This window comes from Salvelinus namaycush, chromosome 22, assembly GCF_016432855.1.
Source record: "Salvelinus namaycush isolate Seneca chromosome 22, SaNama_1.0, whole genome shotgun sequence".
Taxonomy (NCBI): Eukaryota; Metazoa; Chordata; class Actinopteri; order Salmoniformes; family Salmonidae; genus Salvelinus; species Salvelinus namaycush.
Window position 1 is genome coordinate 7,943,337 of NC_052328.1, and position 26,815 is coordinate 7,970,151.

General features: G+C 42.6%; 1 protein-coding gene across 1 annotated transcript in view; it reads left to right on the forward strand.

Annotated features, from left to right (window-relative positions):
* The first annotated feature begins 3,807 nt into the window (after positions 1-3,807).
* The window catches only part of kcnip2 (Kv channel interacting protein 2), a 191,881-nt gene continuing 168,873 nt past the window's right edge, over positions 3,808-26,815 (forward strand). The window contains exon 1 of the mRNA XM_038960845.1: positions 3,808-3,880. Within this exon, the coding sequence (XP_038816773.1) occupies positions 3,808-3,880 (73 nt within the window). The remainder of the gene's footprint in view (positions 3,881-26,815) is intronic.

The following is a 26,815-nucleotide window of genomic DNA, read 5'->3' on the forward strand; positions in this document are numbered from 1 at the left end:
TAAAAGTCAGTGTGTGATGAGGTAGTGCACACAAAATGTACTTTTTCATGTACCAAATACAAATCTAAAGTTCAATGTGTTTCCATCGTATTTTCAACTCTACCGATAGATTTGTCACAAAAACTATTACGTTAAATAGCAAATGTGTCTACTCTGGTCTTGGCATCTGCGCTCTAGCCAACAGCTCGCAGATACAGTGCGGGCAGGCTAGTCTGTTGTACATGATGATGTTATTATGGATAATATTTGTATCTGTCAAACAGCAGTCAAGCGTCAATCATGTCACCAGAATTGGACCCTCGATATTTCTTTGAAAGGAGCATCAAGATCACCGTGCACTTTCACCACCCTGTGAATTTCCTCATAACTTATTCCATCTGTAACCTAATAAACTGCATGGTTTCTTGAGTCATAGTGGCAGGACCACACACCATATCATCGCATGACTTTACTTTGATATGATGGTTATTCTATCAATATTTGCGCGTAAAGGTATTTCCACCACCATTTCTCGCGTCATTCATTTTACAGACACAAAAAGATCCCACCATGTCGAACGAACAAATTATCTATTGGCATTTATTGTACCGAAACTACCTGTTCCCATCACAGCTGTCGCTTTCCCCCATCACGTTCATCAGCGATTATTGGACTCAATCACCTGTTTATTACCTCCCCCATATTTCTCAGTTCCCCATCTCTGTTCCCCGCTGCTGCATTGATTGTCGTTTGTCATTGTCTATCTGTAGGCTGCCGCTGTTTCTGCCTTGCTCTTTGTCTGTTCCTAATTAAATGTCAACTCCCCGTACCTGATTCTCGTCTCCGGCGTCGGTCCTTCCAATATTTTGATTTGTTTAACACTTTTTAGTTACTACATGATTCCATATGTGTTATTTCATAGTTTTGATGTCTTCACTATTATTCTACAATGTAGAAAATAGTAAAAAATAAAGAAAAACCCTTGAATGAGTAGGTGTTCTAAAACTTTTGACCGGTAGTTTATTTTATAACAGGGCGATTCAACCCTGTTCCAACCCTAATCTAGCGCATCTGATTCTAATAATTAGCTGGTTTATAAGATGAATCGGGTTAGTTACAACTAGGGTTGGAGTGACGGTATTACTCCAAGAACAGGGTTGAAGAGCCATGATAAGCTATTCAATAGGCTACATCTGTCGGTACAAACTTTGATTGAGGAAATGATGATGTAATTTACATACTTTTTGCTCTCCCTCATCTAAAAGAAAATAGCACTAGCCGGTGATGTCTGTATGCTGCATGTGTTCCCTGCTGGCTTCATCCATCTGAGCAGAAGCCAAAATGCAACTGTCACATGCTCATTACGAACAGGGTAAATACAGTACCTTGAATGACATCACCATGGACAACTCCTCCGTTCACCTGGAGACTTTCTGCCATTATTTTGATCTGCCGCTGACCACATTGTAGCCTTTTTCTCCATTTACATTGTGCCAAATCCTACACTTGGATTAGCCTACACTGTAATTCATTACACTGGACTGGTTTATTTTACCGCACCATCATTGCAATCCAATGCATGCACGATTTATGCAATAAACTAAGATATATTGTGGCTCTGTACAATTGTTTTGGTCTGTGCTACAGAAGGCTATGTCAGTCTGCTAATACAGGACTAGTAAAGGCCCAGTGCACTACTTTTGTGACACGATTCAGGAAACTAGGCAAATGTCGCAAGTCACAACTTCACAGGAGAGCGGTTTGAATGTAAAAAATGTTTTTTTAATCAAAATGCGTTTTTTTTCTTCTCGAACATGTGAACTTTCATGTGCCTTAATATCAAACGTGTATGCCATCTGTAAATACGAAAAAAATTGTTAAATTACGACCCTAGCTGGTTTAGCCAGAAAAAGTGAGCAACCTTCCCGCTAGTCATGATTGGCTGAGATAATGAGTAGGCTGGACATGCCGAGAGATGAGTTTGAATTGGTCTGCCATATAGCACGTGTCTGTCTATTGGAGCTGGTCAGTATGTCTAGGCAATCGTGTCAAACGCTGCTTTTTTTATGTATTGTGTAGTAAAACTGCATAAACCTAATGTCAAGTTAAATGTGAACTGTTAGCTATCTAACGTTATGTGTATGCTCTCCACTTTCTGGAGGACCGAGTTTTGAAAACAGTGGAATTCGAGAATGATAGATAAGGAGATGGAGGAAAACATCAGCCCGGATTACACCGTGCATGGTATCAGACAGGAGACGCGTCCAACCATGATGTATACTGGTAAGATAGTCTAGCTAGCTACATTTTCAGATATTACACGTTTCTAATTTTGACAGAAAGTGGTTTCATTTCAAGTGTACTGTTAGCTAGCTAACGTTAGCTGGCTGGGTCACTAGCTAATGTTATGTGTATGATCTTATTCATCGTATCTCAGACGCATTTGCTTGACTAGTTATAGCCATAGAACCTGGTTGGTTAGCTACCTGCAGATTAATGCATTAATTGTTTACCTAGCTAGCTATCTAGCTACATTTCTTAACAAAATACTCTCATTTTAGCATGCCAGAGCGCAGAATAACTGATTAATTTTTGAACTCTCAACATCTGTTGAATATGTCCATTGTCAGTAAACATCGGCAACAAAGTGTAATTCAATTGTAGCCAGCAGCATAGTTACATTCACCAACGCTCTGGATAGAATGAAAACTGCCTAACCAGCTCTACTAGGGGGAGTAAAATGGTCAAAGTGGGGTGTTCTCTCATTATGTACCTGGAAGTAGCTAGCCAATGTTAGCAAGTTAGCTTGGGTGCTTGACTGTCGTTGTGAGGTCAGAGCTTTCGGAACAACCCTGCTTATTGGCCAGAGCGTCCAGTGTGCGCTCTGAACACGAAACACTCTGAACTTACGAATGGACAATCTGACAGCACAGTAGCAGTCACCAATGCACTGGATAACATACTGTAACAGCCTAACCAGCTCTGCTATGGCGAGTAATGTTCAGTGAGCTGTTCTCTCTCACTTAGATGTCTGGAAGTAGCTGGAAAGTTAGTACAGAATGCACGGATCAACCCTTTAAGAGGTGGTGTGCCTAAGGCTTAAGAGGGTGTGAACAATGCTGAATGGGTGTAGACAAAGAAGGGCTCTCCAATAATAGTAACAAAACATTGAAAGACTGTTTTCTCAAAGTGAATTTACAAGTTGATCAACTTTCAAAGCAGAATTACTTTCCCATTGTTTCCTCAAATGCACTGTATGATATACCATTTTGTAGCTCTGAGTCTAGGACCGAATCCAGGTGGTGAGTCATTTTTGTGGAAAAAAAAAAAAAAATCGCCTATGCTAGAGATGGCTATATAGGCGCGCAAATACAAGTGCACTCCGCAAATGCCCAGTGCACAATTTTTGTGATTTGTTTTAATTTTTTTATTCCGATTTTCAGGGTTTGCTGCACCACCCTCAGCACCCCATTTCCCGCGTCTATGGAGAGGAGTATCGCTTTTGTGCGCTTGCTCGAATCAGTCCGGTGACCAAAAGCCTGATAATCCTAGTGTGTGAGTGTGTGTGTAAATGTGTGTGTTCGCAGGCAACAAGCGCGTGTCGCTCACTGGCGGAGAGAGACGGAAGCCAGTTTGGGTAGCGGAGAACGCACATCACCAGAGCAGTCCGGACTGAAACTGAAATAACGAATTAACAGCCTACCAACGGGCTTGTCATTGAATAACATTTTATCAACCGTTAACTACACATGATTAAAGGAGACATAAAACACCATAAAACACAACTGAGATTTATCCTCCATAGTTTCCGTTCCATCACCGGGAAATATGAAGACTAAAAACCGGGAGCAAAGCTTGTCTGATTCCAGAGAATTGGATGGATCGTATGACCAGCTGACTGGTGAGTGATGGGCTTTCCCAGCCCCGGCTTTATTAGACCAGTGAAAGATGCCATATGACTCTCGAAAAACTGGAATAGTTGTGTAGCCAATATATCCTAAAACGGTTGCTTATAAAATTGTTTTAAGCTTGTGCTAGTCTACTTTCGATGCTTCTCAATTGTCATTTAGTGCGCGACCTGTTGTGCATAAAGTGTTAAAGCAGATAATGAAGGCTATATCGTAGTCTTTAAAAAAAGCGATCACCCTTTAATAACCGCATCTAATCATACAATGTATATATTGATTATGATATATAATTGTGTATATGTCATATTGTATCTTTTGTTGTGTTCGCATGCATGTTGTTGCGTGAATTGTTAGTGCATGGCGATGGAATCTGTGCGTGGCGCTCAATTTTGCTGACCTGGCTTTTCTACGAGAGTCCATTGGCTGTCAGGTTGAGATGCTCAAAGCGCATCTGGATTGGAGACATTGGTGCTGGCCTTGAAGTCTTGGTGATATAAAATAAAGGTTGTCATGTTAGTGAAAGTGTGCCTTTTCTAATCACACAAACCAACATCTGCTTTCTAATTTTTAGGACTGTTTTGCAAAATAGTTGTGGACTGAATTATCTTGGGTTCTATATTTAATGAGCTTTGCCATGCTAAACTATTTGAGTTTATAGTGCTACTGGTGGTGGTGGTGTGTGTGTGTGTGTGTGTGTGTCTGTGTGTGTGTGTGTGTGTGTGTGTGTGTGTGTGTGTGTGTGTGTGTGTGTGTGAGTGTGTGTGTGAGTGTGAGTGTGAGTGTGAGTGTGAGTGTGAGTGTGAGTGTGAGTGTGAGTGTGCGTGTGTGTGTGTATGTTATTGTGTGTGCTTTGCAAGCTTTCCAAACACTGCCATTCCTTAATTACATTGGCTCGGTGATGTACCATGAAACACCATTTGTCTGTTTAGTGCCAGCTGCTGGATTAAAATGATAGCATTTGTGGACAAAAATATTGTTACTCTACAAGAGGCAGGCCATGCACTGGCTGCCGGACACACACAAGCAGACACACACATACACACACACACTACTCTTTGTCTGCCCAGGGACTGTGCTGGGCCAATCTAATCTAACATCACTACTCTACTGCTGCTGCATTAGGAGCTACACAACCATTTGTAGCCAATTTAATGCATAACAAATAAAGCTATGATTCCATTCCTGGGTCCTAGCCAGGAGGTCTGACTGTGGGGGCTCACATAGAATTAGAATGAGTTGTTCTTAGAATTAGTCAATCTAAGTCTATGGACTTTGCTCTGACGGGCGTGTGTCTGTTTGTGCGTGCATGCGCGCGTGTGTGTTTTTGAGGATCAATGCCTGTCTAGTCTGTAAGCTTTGACTTGTTTTTGGGGGGGTGAGGTTGTGAGGCTGCAAATGGGAAAGTTCTTCCCGGAAAGATCATTTAGAATCAGTCTGTCCCTCGGTTCTGTATGAACAGCTGAAAGGCAAGCTCCAGAATCCACTAGAGGGATTATTGGGGAGGCTCTGTGTGCTGTCTCTGTTACTTTAAGCCAAGACTGAACCAGAAAGACATTCCATTGGACAAACAGAAGGGTTTAACGTTTAATAGTAATCTCTAAAATAAGAATTTAGAGATGTTCTTTAGAAGTTGATGCTTTTGTTCCTGCAATAACCTGACAATGGCCTGTGCTCTCCAAACGTTTTCTGTCAGCCGCAAATAGTTGAAGGGTATTTTTCCTGTCATCTCGTGAACATGACCCTAGACTAGCCATAATATGCTTTCTTCTCATTTTCTTTACTTCTCCTTTGTCTTGCTCACAGATCAAGTTTTTCTAAAGGTCCCTTCTTCCCTTGTTCGTGTGAAGGGAAGTCAGATGACTTTCTAAAGTGAAGGTGTGAATAAGTGAGCTAGTGCAGGGGAGCAATTCCCATCCTGACTTTGTTTAATGGATTTTAGAAAGCTGTCAGTAGCTAAGTTTCCATCCAATTGGTGACACATTTATATGCAAATATTCTAAGATCTACCTTAAAAAATATCCGTATTTTCCCACTAGTGGTGTTTCCACCAAAAGGACGTGTTGCGGATAAAAGTCAGTGTGTGATGAGGTAGTGCACACAAAATGTACTTTTTCATGTACCAAATACAAATCTAAAGTTCAATGTGTTTCCATCGTATTTTCAACTCTACCGATAGATTTGTCACAAAAACTATTACGTTAAATAGCAAATGTGTCTACTCTGGTCTTGGCATCTGCGCTCTAGCCAACAGCTCGCAGATACAGTGCGGGCAGGCTAGTCTATTGTACATGATGATGTTATTATGGATAATATTTGTATCTGTCAAACAGCAGTCAAGCGTCAATCATGTCACCAGAATTGGACCCTCGATATTTCTTTGAAAGGAGCATCAAGATCACCGTGCACTTTCACCACCCTGTGAATTTCCTCATAACTTATTCCATCTGTAACCTAATAAACTGCATGGTTTCTTGAGTCATAGTGGCAGGACCACACACCATATCATCGCATGACTTTACTTTGATATGATGGTTATTCTATCAATATTTGCGCGTAAAGGTATTTCCACCACCATTTCTCGCGTCATTCATTTTACAGACACAAAAAGATCCCACCATGTCGAACGAACAAATTATCTATTGGCATTTATTGTACCGAAACTACCTGTTCCCATCACAGCTGTCGCAAAAAAAAACTATACGGTATGACTTCAATTGCATAAAAACTGTGGATGGAAATGTGGTTTGAATGGCTAAAGGGATTGCCGTGAATTTGACAGTATCTTACAGGCAGCAAAGTTGCAAGTAATTTACTGTATTTCATATTGCAGTACACCTACCTACTGTAATCTAAATACAGTATCAAAGCGAGTACTGTGTAATGAAACGCATTCTACAACAGGTTGGTCAAAACAAGCATTGTGATAGGTTGAGACGCATTCTAAGCCATACCAATAAACCAGTTTAGCATGGGTAAGCCTATGACTCAGAAATGGGCATCTCACTTTCTGTTCCATCTGAGAAATCCCTACGCATCCAGTGTCCCATCAGCCCAGTCAGCCAATTCATTAACTTGATCTCCCCTGTAAAAAGAAACATCTAGACATTATTTCCCCTTTCTTCTAGCCTAACCAACAGCAAAACGTTTTTTTTTTTACAAGCTTTGCTGTCTATCTCTCGACATTTTCAGCATCGTTTCAATATTGAAATTCGATCTCCAATGTCCGGTTGAGAATGAATGTGTCAGGACTAGATGGACATATTTTCTCAGCCAGTCAAAACCATGAGTAAGCATACTTTTTATGGATATTTACAAATAAATTAAATGCCGTTACTTTGCTGTTATTCTAGTTGCACGGTTTGCAAGCAAGGGATAAGAACGTTGCTAGCCAGTATGGCAACTGCACATTTAGAACTAATGACTGGGTGGCATACATAGATAAAGAACATAAAGACTTCACGACTGTCTGGCAAACGATAGAATGAACGTACATCTTTTCTCAACCAGTTGAAATCGTGAATCATTTTTATGGATATATACAAAGAAATGTCAATAGAAAAACAGGTCAAACGACATGAAATGCAGCTAGTTTTTTGTATTACCAGCTTCAGATTGAAGTGATTGCGTTAGCTGTGTAGTTGGCTAGCTCCTCTGAACAGTGTCCTGACAAGCGAGCACATTGTCTATGTCCGGCAAAATCGCACATCATTAGCTCATTGTTATGGATGTATCCAAAAGAGCTTAAACAAAAGCAAATGCAGCTATTTTGCTGTTATCATAGCTGCACTGTTTGACCTGAGTGTGTTAGCCGTAGTTGGCTAGCTATCAAGCAAGGGATAAGAGCGTTGCCATGAACATTTAGAATGAACAACTGGGTCGCGTCAATAGCTATAGAACAAAAATACTTTTGCGTTTCTGGCAACCCAACCGATAGAATGAACGGCCAGCCGGCTTGGCCAGTAACCATAGATGTGCCTATATTTTTGTTGAGGGATGAAATAGTAGCCTATGTATACATTTATCAAAATAACATTTTTTTAAATCTAATTGGTAACCCGTTGTAGAAAAGCAATTGTACACTCGAGGATGTGCAAACCAACTTTTTTAGCATGGCTGTGCTGATCTATGGTACTCGGCTCTGACTCATAACTATGACGCAGCGCAGCCATGCTAAAAAAGTTGTCTTGTGTGCAATTGCTTTAGTACAATACTGTATCATTTACTGTAAAAAAAGGCTATAATGCTACTGTAAATGTAATGAATGAATTGATTCATTAATAGATGGATTAATTAAATTCATTGAGGGGAGATGGGGTTTGTATTTCACAGTATTTTACTGTAATTACATAGGATTGGGGCAAGCAGGTTGGCTGTTAGGTTAATTTGTTTACACATTACATCATAACAATGAATATTTGGTAATTTGTTTACACATTACATCATAACAATGAATATTTGGTAATTTGTTTACACATGACATCATAACAATGAATATTTGGTAATTTGTTTACACATTACATCATAACAATGAATAGTTGGTGTTTTATATCAGTTGCACTTCTAGAGGTCTTAACAAAAGTTTCCAAACGGGCAGCGAATACAGGGCAAAAAATACCAAAAAGACATTGCATAATGCTCATCCATTAACATATTTATACCTTTATTTAACTAGGCAAGTCAGTTATGAACAATTTCTTATTTTCAATGACGGCCTAGGAACAGTGGGTTAACTGCCTTGTTCAGGAGCAGAACGACAGATTTTTACCTTGCCAGCTCGGGGATTCGATCTTGCAACCTTTCGGTTACTAGTCCAACACTCTTACCACTAGGCTACCTGCCGCCCCATTAAAAGGTATAAGACTTGCTGCCACTCCAATCTGTCTCCTATACATTTTAAATGGATGGTGCACTACTACCACATGCCAGTTAAATTGGTACATCCCTCTTACCAACGGATGCAACCAGGGATACTGTCTATAATGACCAGGTGGTCTTGTCTTGTCCTAACAATGGGAGTCGCAGAATAAGCCCATTAAGCCCATAAAACGCATTCAATATTTCCCGCTTGGACAGATTTTAACGGGACTGGAATGGACCCTCTTGCTTCATCTCTGCCTCTCTTGTGCAACACATATAGCCACGTTTCAAAATATGTAAATGAGCCAGAAGCAACAATACCATGCACCTGGTCAAAAGGTTTTTGCCGTTCCAAAGATACTGTAGGTTACTGTTTTCTGTGGGATTGAATTACAGCACAGCTTGAAATACAGCCATTTTTTCTCCCACCCACAACATTTTCCCACAATGCACCATCGTTTACAGTATGCTGCAGTAAAACGTTTCACAGTGTTTTATTGTTCGTAATACCCCAAATTACCGCATACATGACCGTTTTCCGTTACAGTGTATCATGATGCATTGCACCACAGGGCCCGCCCTATGCACATTTTTAACACCCATCCCTAGATGGGTTTGTAGAAATTAGGAACTGAAGAATAGCCCCGGGTGGTCCGTATTCCACATGACTGTGCTAGCCTATGAGGAGAGCGCTGGTAGACAGTAATGTGGTTTGTTTTAATGGTATGTGTCAAGACATGTTTTATGTAGATCAGCTCCCCTGTGGTGAAACAATAGATGCAGATTAGCTACTGGTCTCCATCCCTGGGTCTATTATGGAAACAAACACACGAGATAGGATTTGACAATACTGCTGTCTGTAAAGTGCATGTGACTTGCCTTTAAGGTAGCGTGGGAGGAGGAAAGTACAAGCAGAGGCACAGCTAATGGTGGTCTAACCACACACACACACGGCGATCTCAGAGTTGTCAGTCAGAGCTGTTCATCGAGTTGATAGTGGATAATTAGAGGGTGCATATCCTAGCTGCTGATGTGTGAGCTGTCCATCTGTCTATCATTATACCTGCTTGCTACATTACATAGTCCGGGAGTGTGTGTGTGTGTGTGTGTGTGTGTGTGTGTGTGTGTGTGTGTGTGTGTGTGTGTGTGTGTGTGTGTGTGTGTGTGTGTGTGTGTGTGTGTGTGTGTGTGTGTGTGTGTGAAAATGAGAGAAAGATATGTTGTGCGAAGAAGGACTGGTGACTCAGAACTCCTTCTCTTAACTCTGGAACTCTGCTTGCATGCTGTGTGTGTGTGTGTGTGTGTGTGTGTGTGTGTGTGTGTGTGTGTGTGTGTGTGTGTGTGTGTGTGTGTGTGTGTGTGTGTGTGTGTGTGTGTGTGTGTGTGTGTGTGTGTGTGTGTGTGTGTGTGTGTGTGTATAAGATGTGTGCTTGTTGTGAGACTGACCTGTGTAACTTTAAGGTAGTGTGGGTGGTCTCTAACCATCAGCTTTTGATAGAAGAGAAATGTAGCCCTCTAGAAATACTGTAACTCCCTCGCAGCCTGTTGTAGCATACTGTTCTCAGTGTGTGTTTCTTTGTTCGTGTTTTTGCACATATGCATGTATATTTCTCTGTGTGTATGAGATGTGTGCACGTATATCGGTCTGTGTGTGTGTGTGTGTGTGTGTGTGATGTCTCTTGAGTGTCGTATCTGAGGCGGAAGAGCAGATTACCGTACAACGCTTCTATAATTACCACTCATCTTTCAGCTAGCGCTCTCAAACACAATGGGGAATGATACTACATGCACACACACGCTCGCTTGCACGCATACATGGCATAACGCACACACAGCATTGCGTGCTTGTGTGCATGCACGCAATGCTGTGTGTGCGTTATGCCATGTCAACAGTCAACCCAGAGAACATCACGGTATTGAACACTGGTTGTAGAAGGAAATTGTGTTAACATCTATTTAGCAACCAGAAAATACGTATTTATTTGTTTGTAATCTGACCAGATAACACCCAGTTTATGACTTTCCCATGATTTCTTTACCCGGTTGTTACAGAGACCACGACGACAACGAGTTCACAACCGTGTGCCACATTTGTCTGGGAAGGGGGTTCCACTCCTCATCTCATCTCCTTGTGTCAGTCTACCTCTGGTATTCAAATGACTGGATAACCTGTAGATGTCACGTGGCCCTCTCTCCCCGTGGCCCTCTCTGATTTGTCCTCTTTCTTTCTCCTCTCCATAGTGGATTAGAGCTTAAACCCACTAACACTCATGCTCTCCTGTCGTAATGTTTCGCTAACCCATTACACACTATAACACATTTCACACCCTAAAGGCTAACAAAGAGAAATGCCCTGTGGAAAGATAGAAAAATATGCAAGGTAATAGTGTGTTTTTGTATAGTATGTGTTTATGCATTGTTTTAGGGAAGTGTGTACATACCTTTATATGAAAAAAAAAAATGAAAAAAGAATGGTGCTTCGGGGGGAAAGGGACTAGGGTGTGTGGGAACGTGTGAGTCGTGTAGTGTGCATGTCTGTGTGAGTAATGTATTGCGTTTGTGTGTGTGTCCAAGTTTGCGTGCGTGCGTGAGTGAGTGAGTGAGTGGGTGTGTACAAGTTAAGGGAGTGTTCTTTAAGCACATTAGTTGTGTGTGAGAGCATAAGTAGGATGTCGCTGACTACACTGGATGGTAGGCAGTCTGCTTTTTCTGCCAGACACGAATATCCAATTAATTTAAGAGCTGGACATGATCCTCCGACCCACCCACCCACACCCACACGCACACACACGTGCACACACACGTGCACACACACAGACACTCAGAGGGGGGTAAGACATTTTAAACAAAATTTTACATTTGTTATTGTGACAGTGCAAGGGGTTTTACACTGTCTGGGGGTCGGGCATAGACATTGACTCAAAGGTAAAGGCACAGGAGACAGGAGCGCAGTGCAAACAGAGAGGCTGTTATTTAGAAAAAGGCAAATGCAGTCCTGGCTCTTCAGCTATACACGGTTCGGACTTTTACAGAATTTAGCTAAAGCTTAAACACAGCAAAACACAAATGTCCCAATCATACCGCTCACGTGTACTCTCAAGAGAGCTCTCCCTAATAGAGTGAGAGCCTCGCACCTTGAAGGGAGTCAATGAGGGGATTCGATGAAGCTGGTCCGGGTGGGCGGAGTTTGCCATCGGTGAAAAGTGATTGCATTCGTTTTGGAACCGGGCTGCCTCCCGGCCGTGATCCTGGTGCCCCGCTCAGGCCGACGGCCGAGTCACCTCAAAAGAAAAATGACGTATTTTAAGCACATGGAGTAGTGAGTAGGATTCTGTGTTTTCACATGCAAAAGTGATGGCTTATGATAAAAACGCTTTATCTGTTTTCCCAATGATAACTAGTTTGAAAATTCAAACATCTATTTTATGGAAAAGAGTTGTTGGCAATATGCGGCATAGATTAGTATTTGGATTTGAGCAAGGCACGCCTCCCTCACCGGCTTCGCATGGTCACGTGACAGGCCAGAACCCGGTGCAAACCGGGCCAGTTTAATCGAACCCCCTAATTTAGAAGGCTGCCGTGCTGCACCACAGGTGTCTAGCCTCCTTTTTCTTCCTCATCCCTTCCAAGCCCTCTACTCCCTCCTCTTTATCATCCCTTCTACTCCTCCCCCCCTCCCCCGTGTCCTCCTCCTTCTTGTTCTCTCCCTACCACTGAATCAATAGGGTTAGGATCTTCCACTCCAAATGTGAAGACTTCTTCACTGGACACAGTGCACAAAAGTACAATACGCACAAAAGTCTTACAAAATACAGTAATTTGTTGCTTGTTGATTTAGAAGGTTGCGGCCAAGGGGCACATCTTTCCCACACCAACCTACATAGATTTCTTTCTGGTGCAGGATTGATCTGGGGTGTGTTGGGGGTTCTCTGTGTGGTAGATGATGAAGGGGTCCTGTTTGTAAGTTTTAAGTTTTTAAGTTGGTAGAGCATGGCACTTATAACGTCAGGATCTTTGGTTTGATTACCGCTAGGGTCAATCCATAAGAAAATATATTCACACACTGCCACTACTGTAAGGGTATTTTGATAAAAGCATATCATATATTTGTATTATATTATTGACGTGTATTGTGATTGAGTATTTATGTGAATTGGCATTCATTTGGCTGTATGACAGTTGAATTGACCCAAGGTAGTTAAAAAAAAAATAGGAAGCATGCTCTCTCTCTCTTTGATGATAACAAGACAGGAGTGTCCTACATAGTAGAGATGGCCCTACAGTATAGCGATAACTGTCATAGAGACTTTGGTCCATTGTCGCTTTCTAGCTATGTGTGTTGTTGGAATGCTAATTCCTACTGGCGCTAATTGGTTTGATTTAATGTGTCACCTAATTTGGCATGATGAGTTGGACACATTTCCCTGTCCAGCGCTCTCTAGTCTGGGCTAGTTGAAGCGTAGGAAGCATGTGTTTTTACTTGCTAAAGTAAAAACACAGTGTGGTCAAAAACTTAGTAACTTGGTTGTAGTCACAATCTGGTTACATATAACTACAACCATACTTATGTTTTAGCATTTTTACATATTAATAAATGTATATTTGGGGATATCTTCTGACCTACCCACAATGCACAATTGAATTTGACTTTACTGCTATTAGCCCATAGAAACACATTGAAAAACAGCTTCATACATGGATAAAAAAACAGCTGGTCCCGGCTACTGTAAGAGTCATGACGCAAGTGTCACTATGCTGTCAAATCCCCCCACATTTCTAGTTTGACCAGCTGTTTTCAGCAACAAATATTTTTTTATTTGGTTGTCATATTGGCTGGTATGCTAGCATCAAACTATTAGCTAGCTTCTAGCCTAGTGTTTGATATGCAATGCAATCTCGTTGTAGAAAAGGCAAACTGTTCTAGCTATGCCAGGCAAAATTGGGCATTATCAGCTAAATAAATTGATGCATGCCAGAAAAGCCACTACACAACATTAAACAATACATTTATTACACTATAACAGTGACAAACGGTGCCCAGAAACTGTTAGGGCTTACATAAAGCTGTCCCGACAGCGGAACTTTCCTTTCAGCATCATGAGGTGAATCCTTACCACTGCTACACCTGGCTATCAGCAGAGCCTTGTCTGGCAGCAAAAAAGTTAACTCAGTCTCATTTACTGCCTTTTTAAAAAACATATCTGATATGTCTGACTTTATTAAATACATATGGTTTCTACTGACTCCTTGTTGATTTGTATAACTCGATAAAAAACTCATTCTCCTTCAATAATAACAAATGCCGAAATGAGTTTTGACTTTTGATAAAACTACACTAAATATAATCACTTTACCAGATAATTGATTGAAACATACTATTTTGCAATGAAGGTCTACAGTAGCCTCAACAGCATTCTGTAGGGTAGCACCATGGTGTAGGCGGAGGACAGCTTCCGTCCTCCTCTGGGTACATTGAATTCAATACAAAACCTAGGAGGCTCATGGTTCTCACCCTTCCATAGACTTACACAGTAATTATGACAACCTCCGGAGATGTCCTCCAACCTATCAGAGCTCTTGCAGCATGAACTGACATGTTGTCCACGTAGTCGAAGGATTAGAGAATGAATCGAGTACTGAAAGCATAAGATACAGCTAGCTTGTACTGCAGTGCATAAAATGTGGTGAGTAGTTGACTCAAAGAGAAAGAAAGACAATAGTTGAACAGTTTTTAACAAATTCATTTTTTACAAAATAAAGAAGCGAGAAAGAGAGATTGTCTTTTTTTCAGTTTCACTTATTTAGCTAGCAAATGCAGCTCAAACTACTCAAACTACCTGTTTAAAAACAGAGGGACGGTATGTTAGCTAGCTGGCTATGACTATCCAACACAATACTGTAACTCTTCCAAGTCAAGGTAAGCTTTTGGTTTGATGAAGTTATTGCTGAACTGCTTACTGACTGTACACTGTAACTTTACTGCATGATTGTAGCAGGTTTACTAACGTGTTAGTTCTATTAGCTATGTTGACTATGACATTACTTTAGCTGTGTGTAGGAGTTACGATATGGTTTGGCTTGGAAAGGTTTTTTCACCTGGTCACATACAGCTGATGTGTTGTGCATTGATGTCCACAAATGACGAAGGGAAAAGATGAGAGGAGGAGAGCGCATAGGTGCGAGAAGGAATGCAACGTGGCTGTTATGAAAGTGATCTGTGTTTACACGAGATCAGGGGTGTATTCATTCCACCAATTCTGTTAAACGGAACAAAACAGTAATAAACATACCTGAATTTGTCCAATAGATACTCTTGTTTGCAACTGTTGGACTAATGATCACACCCTACATCAGCTAGATGCAGGCAAGAGTGTGCAAGGCGGTGTTGAATGTGTGACTGTCTGTCCATGTGTCACTGTCTGTCACCTCACATTTTTCTCTTGACCTGTGTGGACCTACGTTGTAAACTTTCATTCATAGGCTAGGTTGTAGCAACCTCATGATGGGTTTAGGGAAAATTTGAGTATCATGTAATAGCCTAAACCTATCGCTGTTACATTTAACTGGGTGAATTAAATATGAATGACAGTCATCCAATATGCTGTAATATGTACGATTGAAGTCGGAAGTTTACATACACCTTAGCCAAATACATTTAAACTCAGTTTTTCACAATTCCTGACATTTAATCAGAGTAAAAATTCCCTGACTTAGGTCAGTTAGGATCACCACTTTATTTTAAGATTGTGAAATATCAGAATAATAGTGGAGAGAATTATTTATTTCAGCTTTTATTTCTTTCATCACATTCCCAGTGGGTCAGAAGCTTACATACACTCAATTAGTATTTGGTAACATTGCCTTTAAATTGTTTAACATGGGTCAAATGCTTCGGGTAGCCTTCCACAAGCTTTTGGCCCATTCCTCTTTGACAGAGCTGGTGTAACTGAGTCAGGTTTGTAGACCTCCTTGCTCGCACATGCTTTTACAGTTCTGCCCACACATTTTCTATAGGATTGAGGTCAGGGCTTTGTGATGGCCACTCCAATACCTTGACTTTGTTGTCCTTAAGCCATTTTGCCACAACTTTGGAAGTATGCTTGGGGTCATTGTCCATTTGGAGAACCCATTTGCGACCAACCTTTAACTTCCTGACTGATGTCTTGAGATGTTGCGTCAATATAGTCACATAATTTTCCTCTTCATGATGCCATCTATTTTACGAAGTGCACCAGTCCCTCCTGCAGCAAAGCACCCCCACAACATGATGCTGCCACCCCCGTGCTTCACGGTTGGGATGGTGTTCTTCGGCTTGCAAGCGTCCCCCTTTTTCCTCCAAACATAATGATGGTCATTATGGCCAAACAGTTCTATTTTTGTTTCATCAGACCAGAGGACATTTCTCCAAAAAGTACGATCTTTGTCCCCATGTGCAGTTGCAAACCGTAGTCTTTTTTTATGGTGGTTTTGGAGCAGTGGCTTCTTCCTTGCTGAGCGGCTTTTCAGGTTATGTCGATATACTGTAGGACTCGTTTTCCTGTGGATATAGATACTTTTGTACCTGTTTCCTCCACAAGGTCCTTTGCTGTTGTTCTGGGATTGATTTGCACTTTTCGCACCAAAGTACGTTCATCTCTAGGAGACAGAACGCGTCTCCTTCCTGAGCGGTATGACTGCTGCGTGGTCCCATGGTGTTTATACTTGCGTACTATTGTTTGTACAGATGAACGTGGTACCTTCAGCCCTTTGGACAACCAGACTTGTGGAGGTTTACAATTTTTTTTCTGAGGTCTTGGCTGATTTCTTTGGATTTTCCCATGATGTCAAGCAAAGAGGCATTGAGTTTTAAGGTAGGCCTTGAAATACATCTACTGGTACACCTCCAATAAACTCAAATGATGTCAATTAGTCTATCAGAAGCTAATAAAGCCATGACATCATTTTCTGGAATTTCCCAAGCTGTTTAAAGGCACAGTCAACTTAGTCTATGTAAACTTCGGACCCCCTGGAATTGTGATACAGTGAATTATAAGTGAAATAATCTGTCTGTAAACAATTGTTGGAAAAATGACTTGTGTCATGCACAAAGTAGATGTCCTAACCGACTTGCCAAAACTATAGTTTGTTAACCTGTTGAGGACAGAGGGCGATGTTTTCACTTTGGGGGAAAATCGTGCCCAATTTAAACGGCCTCGTACTCAATTCTTGCTCGTACAATATGCATATTATTATTACTATTGGATAGAAAACACTCTCTAGTTTCTAAAACCGTTTGAATTATATCTGTGAGTAAAACAGAACTCATTTTGCAGCAAACTTCCTGACAGGAAGTGGAAAATCTGAAATCGATGCTCTGTTCTAGGGCCTGCCTATAAATGTCCTTGATATTTATTAGTATACATGCACTTCATACGTCTTCCACTAGATGTCGACAGGCAGTGAGAGAAGAAATGGAGTGTATAACTTGATCTGGGGTCGAATAAAAGCTCTCGGCATGACGTGTCACCAGTTTCCTGTTTTCTGGAGAGCGCGAGAAGGGACCTGGTATTGCCTTCTGAAAAGCTGTCGTTATAGACGACTAATATCTCCGGCTTTGATTTTTTTGATAAATGTGACAATATCATCGTAAAGTATGTTTTTTCAATATAGTTTTATTAGATTATTGAAATTTATTCGGGACGTTAGGCGTGTTGCGTTGTGTGCCTTTGTTCAGGAAGGAGAGCTTCGCGCTACTTTGCTAGCCTTCCGTGCTAATTGACTGGAGAAGAGGACATTCTAAAACCAAACAACGATTGTTCTGGACAAAGGACCCCTTGTACAACATTCTGATGGAAGATCATCAAAAGTAGGACCCATTTTATGATGCTATTTCATATATCTGTCGAACATGTGAAATAGTAGTTTGCGCCCAGATTTTGGGCACGCTCTCGCTATAACTAAGCTGGATGTCGTAATGAAGTTATTTTTAGAATTCTAACACGGCGATTGCATTAAGAACTAGTGTATCTATCATTTCCTATACAACATGTATTTTCTAGTAACGTTTATGAATAGTTATTTGGTCAGAATAGTTGAGTGTCATAAAAATATCCGCACATTCTGGGAAAAAGATGCTACGTTAGCACAATGTATAACCACTGATTTCAGCTCTAAATATGCACATTTTCGAACAAAACATAAGTGTATGTATAACCTGATGTTATAGGACTGTCATCTGATGAAGGTTTATGAAGGTTAGTGAAAATTAATATCTTTTGCTGGTTTATTCGCTATCGCTAACGTGCCTATTGCTATCGCTAACGTGCCTTGATGAATGAATGCGGTAGTGTGGTAGGCTATTGTAGTAAGCTAATATAATGCTATATTGTGTTTTCGCTGTAAAACACTTAAAAAATCGGAAATATTGGCTGGATTCACAAGATGCTTGTCTTTAATTTGCTGTACACCATCGATTTTTCAGAAATGTTTTATGATGAGTATTTAGGTATTTGACGTTGGTGTCTGTAATTACTCTGGCTGCTTCGGTGCTATTTCTGACGGTAGCTGTGATGGTAGCTGCAATGTAAAACTGATTTATACCTCAAATATGCACATTTTTCGAACAAAACATAAATTTATTGTATAACATGTTATAAGACTGTCATCTGATGAAGTTGTTTCTTGGTTAGTTTGGTTGGTTCTTGGTTAGTTAGGTTGGCTTTGTGCATGCTACCTGTGCTGTGAAAAATGTCTGTCCTTTTTTGTATTTGGTGGTGAGCTAACATAAATATATGTGGTGTTTTCGCTGTAAAACATTTTAAAAATCGGACATGTTGACTGGATTCACAAGATGTGTATCTTTCATTTGCTGTATTGGACTTGTTAATGTGTGAAAGTTAAATATTTCTCAAAAATATTTTTTGAATTTCGCGCTCTGCCTTTTCAGTGGAATGTGGGAGGAGTTCCCCTAGCGGAACCCCGGTGCCAGACAGGTTAACAAGAAATGTGTGGAGTGGTTGAAAAACTAATTTTAATGACTCCAACCTAAGTGTATGTAAACTTCCAATTTCAACTGTATATGGTCATGCTCATAAAAAAACAAAACATCCTCCTTCATCTTTAACGGCACTGACCACTACTGTTCTCTTTGGTCACGAGTGGTCTGTGGGGTAATAGTAGAGGCAGCCAGAATCAATGCTAATGAGTTTTAATCTGGGAGTGTCTCTTGGGAGGGAGGACTGGGATCGTTAATTAAAATAAGCACGGTTCTCCTCCTCCCCTGTAAATGCACACTCATCTATATACGCTTACTGTGCAGAGACGAGAGGGGAGGAGGAGAGTACAGGAGAGATTTGGGGTTGTGGACACATTTCTTTCCCAGCAGTGCCACGCTGTTGAAATACCATATTTCAAAAGTATCAGCTTTTTATGACGAAGTGTTAATACAGAAGGTGCCACAAAGCACCACTCGCTCTCTCTCCTTTTTTAGCACTTGTTCTCTCTCTCTCTCTCGCTCCTCGTCAGTCAGTCAGAGAGAGAACATGCATTAGTGGATGGCATTCCACCATTAGCTCAGTCAGATTGTATTATATTAACAGCAACCATAACAGTGTTTGTAAGTGAACAAGACAGGAGCATATGATTCAATACTAACTGCATTCACACTGGATTTTGACATTGTTTACAAGCTGATGAGCCCTCTCCCCCAACAAAACCCCTGTCTGTATCTACATAATTACCAGTGGGTTTTTGGGAGGGATAATGGAATTCAGTACAAATCCTGGCTTGTCAGTGAACTAGTGTCCCCACTCTCCTTCACTCTCTCTTCTTTCTCCCCTCCTCTATATTCATGACTCATGCAGTGTGTATGCGTGTATGTTGAAAGTCGTAGTGAGTATTGTCTTGTCTCATCATCAGGGTTACAATCACTGATCAGATGTACAGTCTCTCTCTCTCTCTTCTCTAGTCCTATCTCGCTCTCAAACCCCTCAAACCATACAGTGTGAGATTGACAAAGAACAAGCGGATGGTAGGAGGGGAGAGAGGAGATAGAAGGAAAGGAGAAAGGGAAAGCGGAAGAAGTTGGCAGTTATAGTATAAGGTGCCCACAGTGCTAGCTGTGCTGTGTACCTTAGAGTATTTTAGCCCCTGCCATACCATATAGTCAATACTCTAACCCCTGCCTTGGACTCATATCCAACTGTAGCTTTATACGCGTATACACTGCGAGCGCACACACACACAAAAAAACACACACACACACGACTCAAAAACCCACATGCAAATAGGGGCACACACACAGACGTGTACACATGCACATACAGACACACAGAGTGACACGTATGCCTACACACACACGTCCTGTTGTGAGCTGAAAGATAGCGCCACAGGGAAACACTGTGGGGGGACCGGTAGTCAATCAGTCCGTTAGTTTAGACAGGAGAAGAGCTGTAGTCAATATTTGGACAACGCCAAAGTGGACAGGTCCTAGTCGATATCTGTCAGTCTGTCAGTCATTTTGTCGGTATCAACGGAATAAGCCAACTATTTCCCTGAGTAGTTTGCAGCCCACTCAAACGTGTCATGTGACTAGGTTGTTGTGAGCTTGCCCTCAAACTGCAGGGTTGCTGGGCCAAGCCACACTCTGGTCATTCACCCTCAATAGCCACAGTGAGCATGTATATTACGAGTGATTATGGTTTGAATCCTACATCATTTTTTATTTAGTTGAAAAATAGTGACACCCTGTGGTTGGTTGACTCTGAAAGAGGTGCCAGTTTAAGATAAGGAAAAATCACCATGGGTCCTATTTTACAGGAAACAGTATGATGATGACATTCATCCATACACAAACACCACATTTAAACAATGAAAACATTCATCGATTAATGTGACCCAGATGGTACGCACATCACTTACACACACTAACAGATGCGTACACACACACAGATTCACACACTCGTTTCATTCATGAGCAGAAGTGTCAGTGACAGTGGGAAAGATCAGAACACCTGCTGCTGCTAATGGCATTTTGAATCAGCTGTTTTATGCAATTCTTAGAATCCTCACAACAATCTCAGAATGTAACAAATGTGTCCACACTCACTGTTCTGTTGCGGCATTCCGAAAGCAACAATCTCCATTTTCAGTTTTATTCGTTTGTGGATTTGACATCCTGCAATTGTGACCCTCCAAATAAGCAAGCCCAATGTTGAGAATTTAACGTTTCAAAAATAACTGCAAAAACAGCTGTGTTTTTGGCACAACCAACCATTCCTATCTCTGTTGTGTTTCCGTCTGCCTTGCCGGTACTGCCAGGGGTAGAACAGTGTATCTGCTTCCATAATGGCTTCCATCACCCGTGTCACAGCCTCAGGCCAGGTTGCCATAAGAGAGAGGTCCTGACTGACAGCTTTTTACCACACAAATCCACACACATACTGTATATTATTGACATGGCTCTTGACAAGTTAGACACTTCTCCAGACACTTTTCAAGGAAATGTAATCTGTACACACCTGCCTATGTGTGAATCTTGACTTGAGTGTGATACCATACTAAAGTACTCCCATCTCTACTACAACACAGTCAGTCAACCCTCAAACCAATCAATACTTTTAACAGACAAAAGAGACAAGAAAACCCCAGAGAAAGTATTTGTAAACGTTTCAATTATTTTACTGAATCATGTATACAGCCAACAGCAAGGCACGGCGCTCCGGGTTCAGGGTATGGCACTGGGAATCCTATTTTCCCAAAACCCGTTAAACGGATTACACACACCACATTCCACAATTCCAAGAGTTGGCATCCCCAGGCACAGAGTTCACCACGCTCAAATGTCTTTCATAAGCTTTAATGCAGTCCCCAAACACAGACACACAAATAAAAACAAACATGTACACACATACACAGAGAAGCTTGATTGATTGGTGAGGCAGCTGACATAACAGCAATGCAATCGGCCCAGACCTGGATTAGAGCAGCAACCAACAACATTAACATCAACATGGCATCATACATAAAACGATTAACTGAGAGAGCGAGAGAGTGGTATGAAAGAAGGGTGTGATATAGGGGAGTAGTTGTTTTTGCCACTAGACACGGTTTCTTGATTGAAGACCCATCTTTTTTATTTTCTCTCGTGGTCATAATTTCCTACTCGCCTGGGTGTGTGCGTATGTGCGTGTGTGAGTGCACGCAGTGAGCTGCGATGACAGACTGATTAAATATGTGAGAGCGAATGGTTTTAACAGTCTGGTTTGGCATAGTCGGATCTCTCTCTAGCTATATCTCACTGACTCGCTCATTCTCTCTCTCTGTTCCTCTCTCCCTCCTCTCTTTATAGATATATTATAGTCATTTATATAATGCTGTGCTAGGCTACACATCAACGTTTTGATTAGTATGGGATGGAGCGTGACAAGTGTATTGGGGAATCATGACTCATCACATTAGCCAGAGACGCAAAGGAATGTAAGTAGTAATGGCTGGCTTTTCATCTTATTCAAATGTACGTTTCAGTCATTTGTCAGATGCTTTTATACAGAGCGACTTACAGTAATGAGTGCATACGTTTTTATTATTTTTTTCCCACCTGTCCCCCCCGTAGGAATTGTACCCACAAGTCTGGCGCCATGCTCTACCAACTGAGCTCCATGTGGGGTAGTCAAATGCCACTTATACATCCTGAGCTGACATTCAATAGTATTTTTGCTACGACTGACCGCTGACTGACAGTTCTTTGAAACCCATATGTCAAGCAACTTGGATGCAATATTGCGGTGAGATCATCTGAAGCTAATTTTCTGATACACGAAGCAACTCAAACAAAATGGAAGTGTCATGCAACATCCAATCCTGTAGTTTATCGAATGATTTGTTTATCCAACTGTTTGGTTGGATCGTAACAGCATCGATATAGACAAAATGCTAGCTGATCAGTTTAGCTGGCTAGCTTTTATCATTGTCAATGTTGGACAATTTTCATTAAAACTGGACAGGGAATTGTCTGCGTTCACTTCATAAATATATGTCACCTGGTAACGCAGAGCTTCCTTTTTTCCTCTCACGTTTGCTGTGTTCACATGTTTTTGAAGTGCGTTTGCTGTGCTAACCTATTCCCAAGTGCTGTGTGTTTTAATAACCGAAGTGTGAAATCTCACACGTGCTACCAATATGCATGTTCACCAATGATATGCTCTAACCCAAATTGAGAGGCAACATTCCTGCCTCTCTTTCCACTCTTGATTGTACACAGGTGGACACGTGGAAGAACCATATAGATACAGTGCTCATCAACATCCGCACAGACGCCACCCCACCCACATGAGAACGTTCCGCCCCATCCCCCCAGCACTCTATCGGGAACTGCGCCGCCTTCTGAAAGAGATGTTGGATGGAGGAGTGGTGCGTGAGAGTGCTAGCCCTTGGGCTGCACCTATTGTCCTGGTCAAGAAAAAGTATGGTCCATGCCGTTTCTGTGTTGACTACAGAAAGCTCAACGCAGTGACCCAAAAAAGATGCCTATCCCCTCCCCCGGATCGAGGATTCCTTAACCACCCTGAAAAAGGATGCCTGGTACTCCACTCTTGACCTCCCCAGTGGCTACTGACAAATGGAGGTGGACATCCGTGACCGGGAGTAGACTGTTTTCACCACCCTGCTTGGGTTGTTCGAGTTTGAGCGGATGCCATTTGGGTTGTGTAACGCACCAGCCACATTCCTGCAACTGATGCAAAGGTAGGACCAGGTAGGATAATCATTGCTGTTCTACCTTGGTGATGTAATTGTCTATTCCTCAGACTGAAACGCACCTGACCCACTTGGAGGAAGTGCTTGAGCAGCTCTGGAGCCATGGATTGAAACTACAACATCTGAAGTTTCACCTGCCCCAGAGGCAGGTCACTTACCTTGGGCATGTGGTGGGCGCCCAGGGTGTCACGCCAGACCATGGTAATGTTGAACCAGTAAAGAATGGGCTACCTCTACCACAGTGTGTAAAGTAAAATCATTCCTGGGCTTTGTGGGGTATTGTCTGCCATTTATCCCTAAATTCTCTAGGATTGCCGTACCTTTCAATAACCTATTGGAGGGCCAGGGGTCCAGCTCACCCAGTACAGTGGGGCACTGGTTTTGAAAAGTAACCTTTCGCAACACCCTGTTTTGACATATGCTGACTTTTTGCTCCCCTTCTGGCTCTAAGTAGATGCAAGCTGTGGGCTGTGTTGTCTCAAGTGCAGGATGGACTGGAAAAGGGTCATTGCCTACGGCAGCCGGAGCCTGAGCCCAACTAAGTAAAATTAACAAAACTATAGCTCCTTCAAGCTGGAACTGCTGGGACTGAAATGGGTGGTAACAGAAACGTTTAAACGTTACCTGTGGGGCTTCAATTTCACTGTGTACACTGACAATAACCCACTTGTCCATCTGCATACATCCGACCTCAGGGAAGTTGAGCAGTGCTGTGCCACACAATTGGCAAACTACCAGTTCGGCATTGAGTACCGTCCAGGAGCCCGCAACATCAATGCTGATGTCCTCTTGCTTCCAGAGGAAGGAGTTGACGAGATGCCCCAGACCCAGTTCATTGGAGGGACTTCAGTAGAGGGGGACCCCCCAAACACATGACCCTGGAGTGTTTGGCAAGAGACCAACGATACCCTTCGAACAGTGGGAGCACTGTTAGACCAGGGCCAACCCTTCGACAACCCAGCACAGCAAGCAGCGCCCCAGCCCATCAAAATCTTACTGCAGGAGTGGAACCTGCTAAAAACATCAAGAGGGGGGAATAGTCAGGCAGGTGCCAGATGAATGGACTGGGGGAAACGGCAAGACGTATGGACGCACTACAACACATGGGGGCAGAGAAGACCCGATCTGCACTACAAAGAGGTTTCTTTTGGCCAAACATTAGAGCAGATATTCAAATGCTCGATGTCAACAATGTGTGGTTAGTAAACCTAGGCCCTCTACCCATGCGCCAATGCTTTGAGGGTCAACTAGTGCTCCAATACAAATGGTGGCCATTGATTACCTCCCCCTGTGTCCCACCACTGGTGATGTTTGATGTGTTTTTCCACCTACGCTTGGGAGGTGCCCATAAAGGACCAGAAGGTCCACACCACAGCCCGGGTGCTATGGAAGCACCTCTTACAAACCTTCAGTTCTGCAGTGGTCAAACATCTGGGACCGGGTACACTACACACTTCCTAATGTTTGGTAGACATGCACTGTTGCCCATTGAATGTACCTTTGGAGTCACATTTATCCAGAAAGGTAGATCCGTGACCAGTGAGTGTAGCATCATCATGGGATCCTCCTGGGGCCTATGAGAAGGTGGGGAAGGCGGCCCAACAACGACAAAACGCCAGGCCACTGGCACCACCCCTACTGCCCGCAGAGCGTGTGCTTGTTTGTTGTTTCCGCTGGAGATCCCACGAAAAGTTGGTGGATCGTTGTGCGAACACACAGCTCTCCGGGGGCCGCCTGCTCCTAGGACGCACAGAAACCATATCCACACCTTTCTCTGAACACTCGTCGCTCCCAACACAAACGACAAACCAAAGTTAAGTACTCTTTTCCTCTTGCCCATAAACGGCTCAATGTCACTGTACTGTATGCACTTTGGATAAGTTATGATTATGCAGGATATGGCCTAACATTGTGCTGAAGATATAGAAGTAAAAAGGAATTCATATGGGGAAACTGTGATACCTACCTGACTTACATACTTACACTGCCTTCTTCCTCCCGGGGACGTCTCCCTTCATGGAGACCGAAACATGTGGAGAGAAAGAGATTCTATTGAGCGCTAAGGAGAAAAGGCTTAACTAAAAGGAGAGGTACTGACACCACGGGCGGACTCGAATACAGAGGCTACATTTGGATGAGTATTGACTGTTGGAAATTAAGATAAATGTTGATTGATGGATTTTATGCAAAAGGCCTTTTTTAAAGAGGAATTTACATTTTTGAGGAGAGACTTTTAATGAGGCATTGCATATTTTTGTACCACAATTTTTAATAGACACTTCCTGTCATGTCTACTCCCGCTCCTCCCCGCCGGCGTTCGACATCGCTGGTTTTCTAGCCACCGGTCCTGGCAACCATCTTTGCTCGCAACTGGCATCAATCATTACTCGCACCTGCTTCTCATGATTAGGCTCACCTGGACTCCAGTTTCTCTCTCGTTACCTCCCTTATATCTGGCACTCCCTTAGGTCTCCCTTATGTCCCTTAGGTCTCCCTTATGTCAACTCCTGTTCTGTGTGTGCCCAAACTAAGTTTCCCTGGCACGCTCCAGCAGGGAAACTCCTTCCCGTGCCTCAGCATCCCTGGTCATTAACTTTGTACCAATCTTCCATTTTCTGACGGTTTCACCACCATTCTGGTGGTTGTGGACAGATTTTCCAAATCATATAGTTTCATCCCTCTCTCTGGTCTCCCTACTGCTCTCTAGGTCACTGAGTTCTTCTGTCATTATGGTCTTCCAGAGGACATCATCTCCGACCGTGGCCCCCAATTCACATCACGGTATGGAGAGCATTTATGAAGAAGCTCGGTGTCACGGTCAGCCTCACTTCCGGGTATAGGCATCAGTCAAACGGGCAGGTGGAGAGGATGACCCAGGAGCTGGGGAGGTACCTGAGGAGTCACTGTGAGGACGGCAGGGGGATTGGGCACGATTCCTTCCATGGGCGGAGTACGCCCAGAAATCGTTACGTCACTCCTCCACCGGATTGACTCCCTTCCAGTGTGTTCTGGGTTATCAGCCGGCCCTGGCTCCGTGGACCCCGGCCAGACCGAAGCTCCTGCGGTGGAGGAGTGGTTCAGGCGCGCAGAAGAACTGTGGAGTAACGCTAACGTGAGACTCCAGCGTGCCGTCTACAGTCAGAAGAAGCAGGCAGACCTCCACCGCATTGAGACTCCCGTGTTCCATCCTGGTGATCATGTCTGGCTCTCTACCAGGAACCTCCCACTTCGCCTGCCCTGCAAGAAGCTGAGCCCCCGATTTGTGGGGCCGTTCAAGGTTCTCCAGAGGATCAATGAGGTGAAGTATAGATTACAGCTCCCCAATGACTACCGCACCT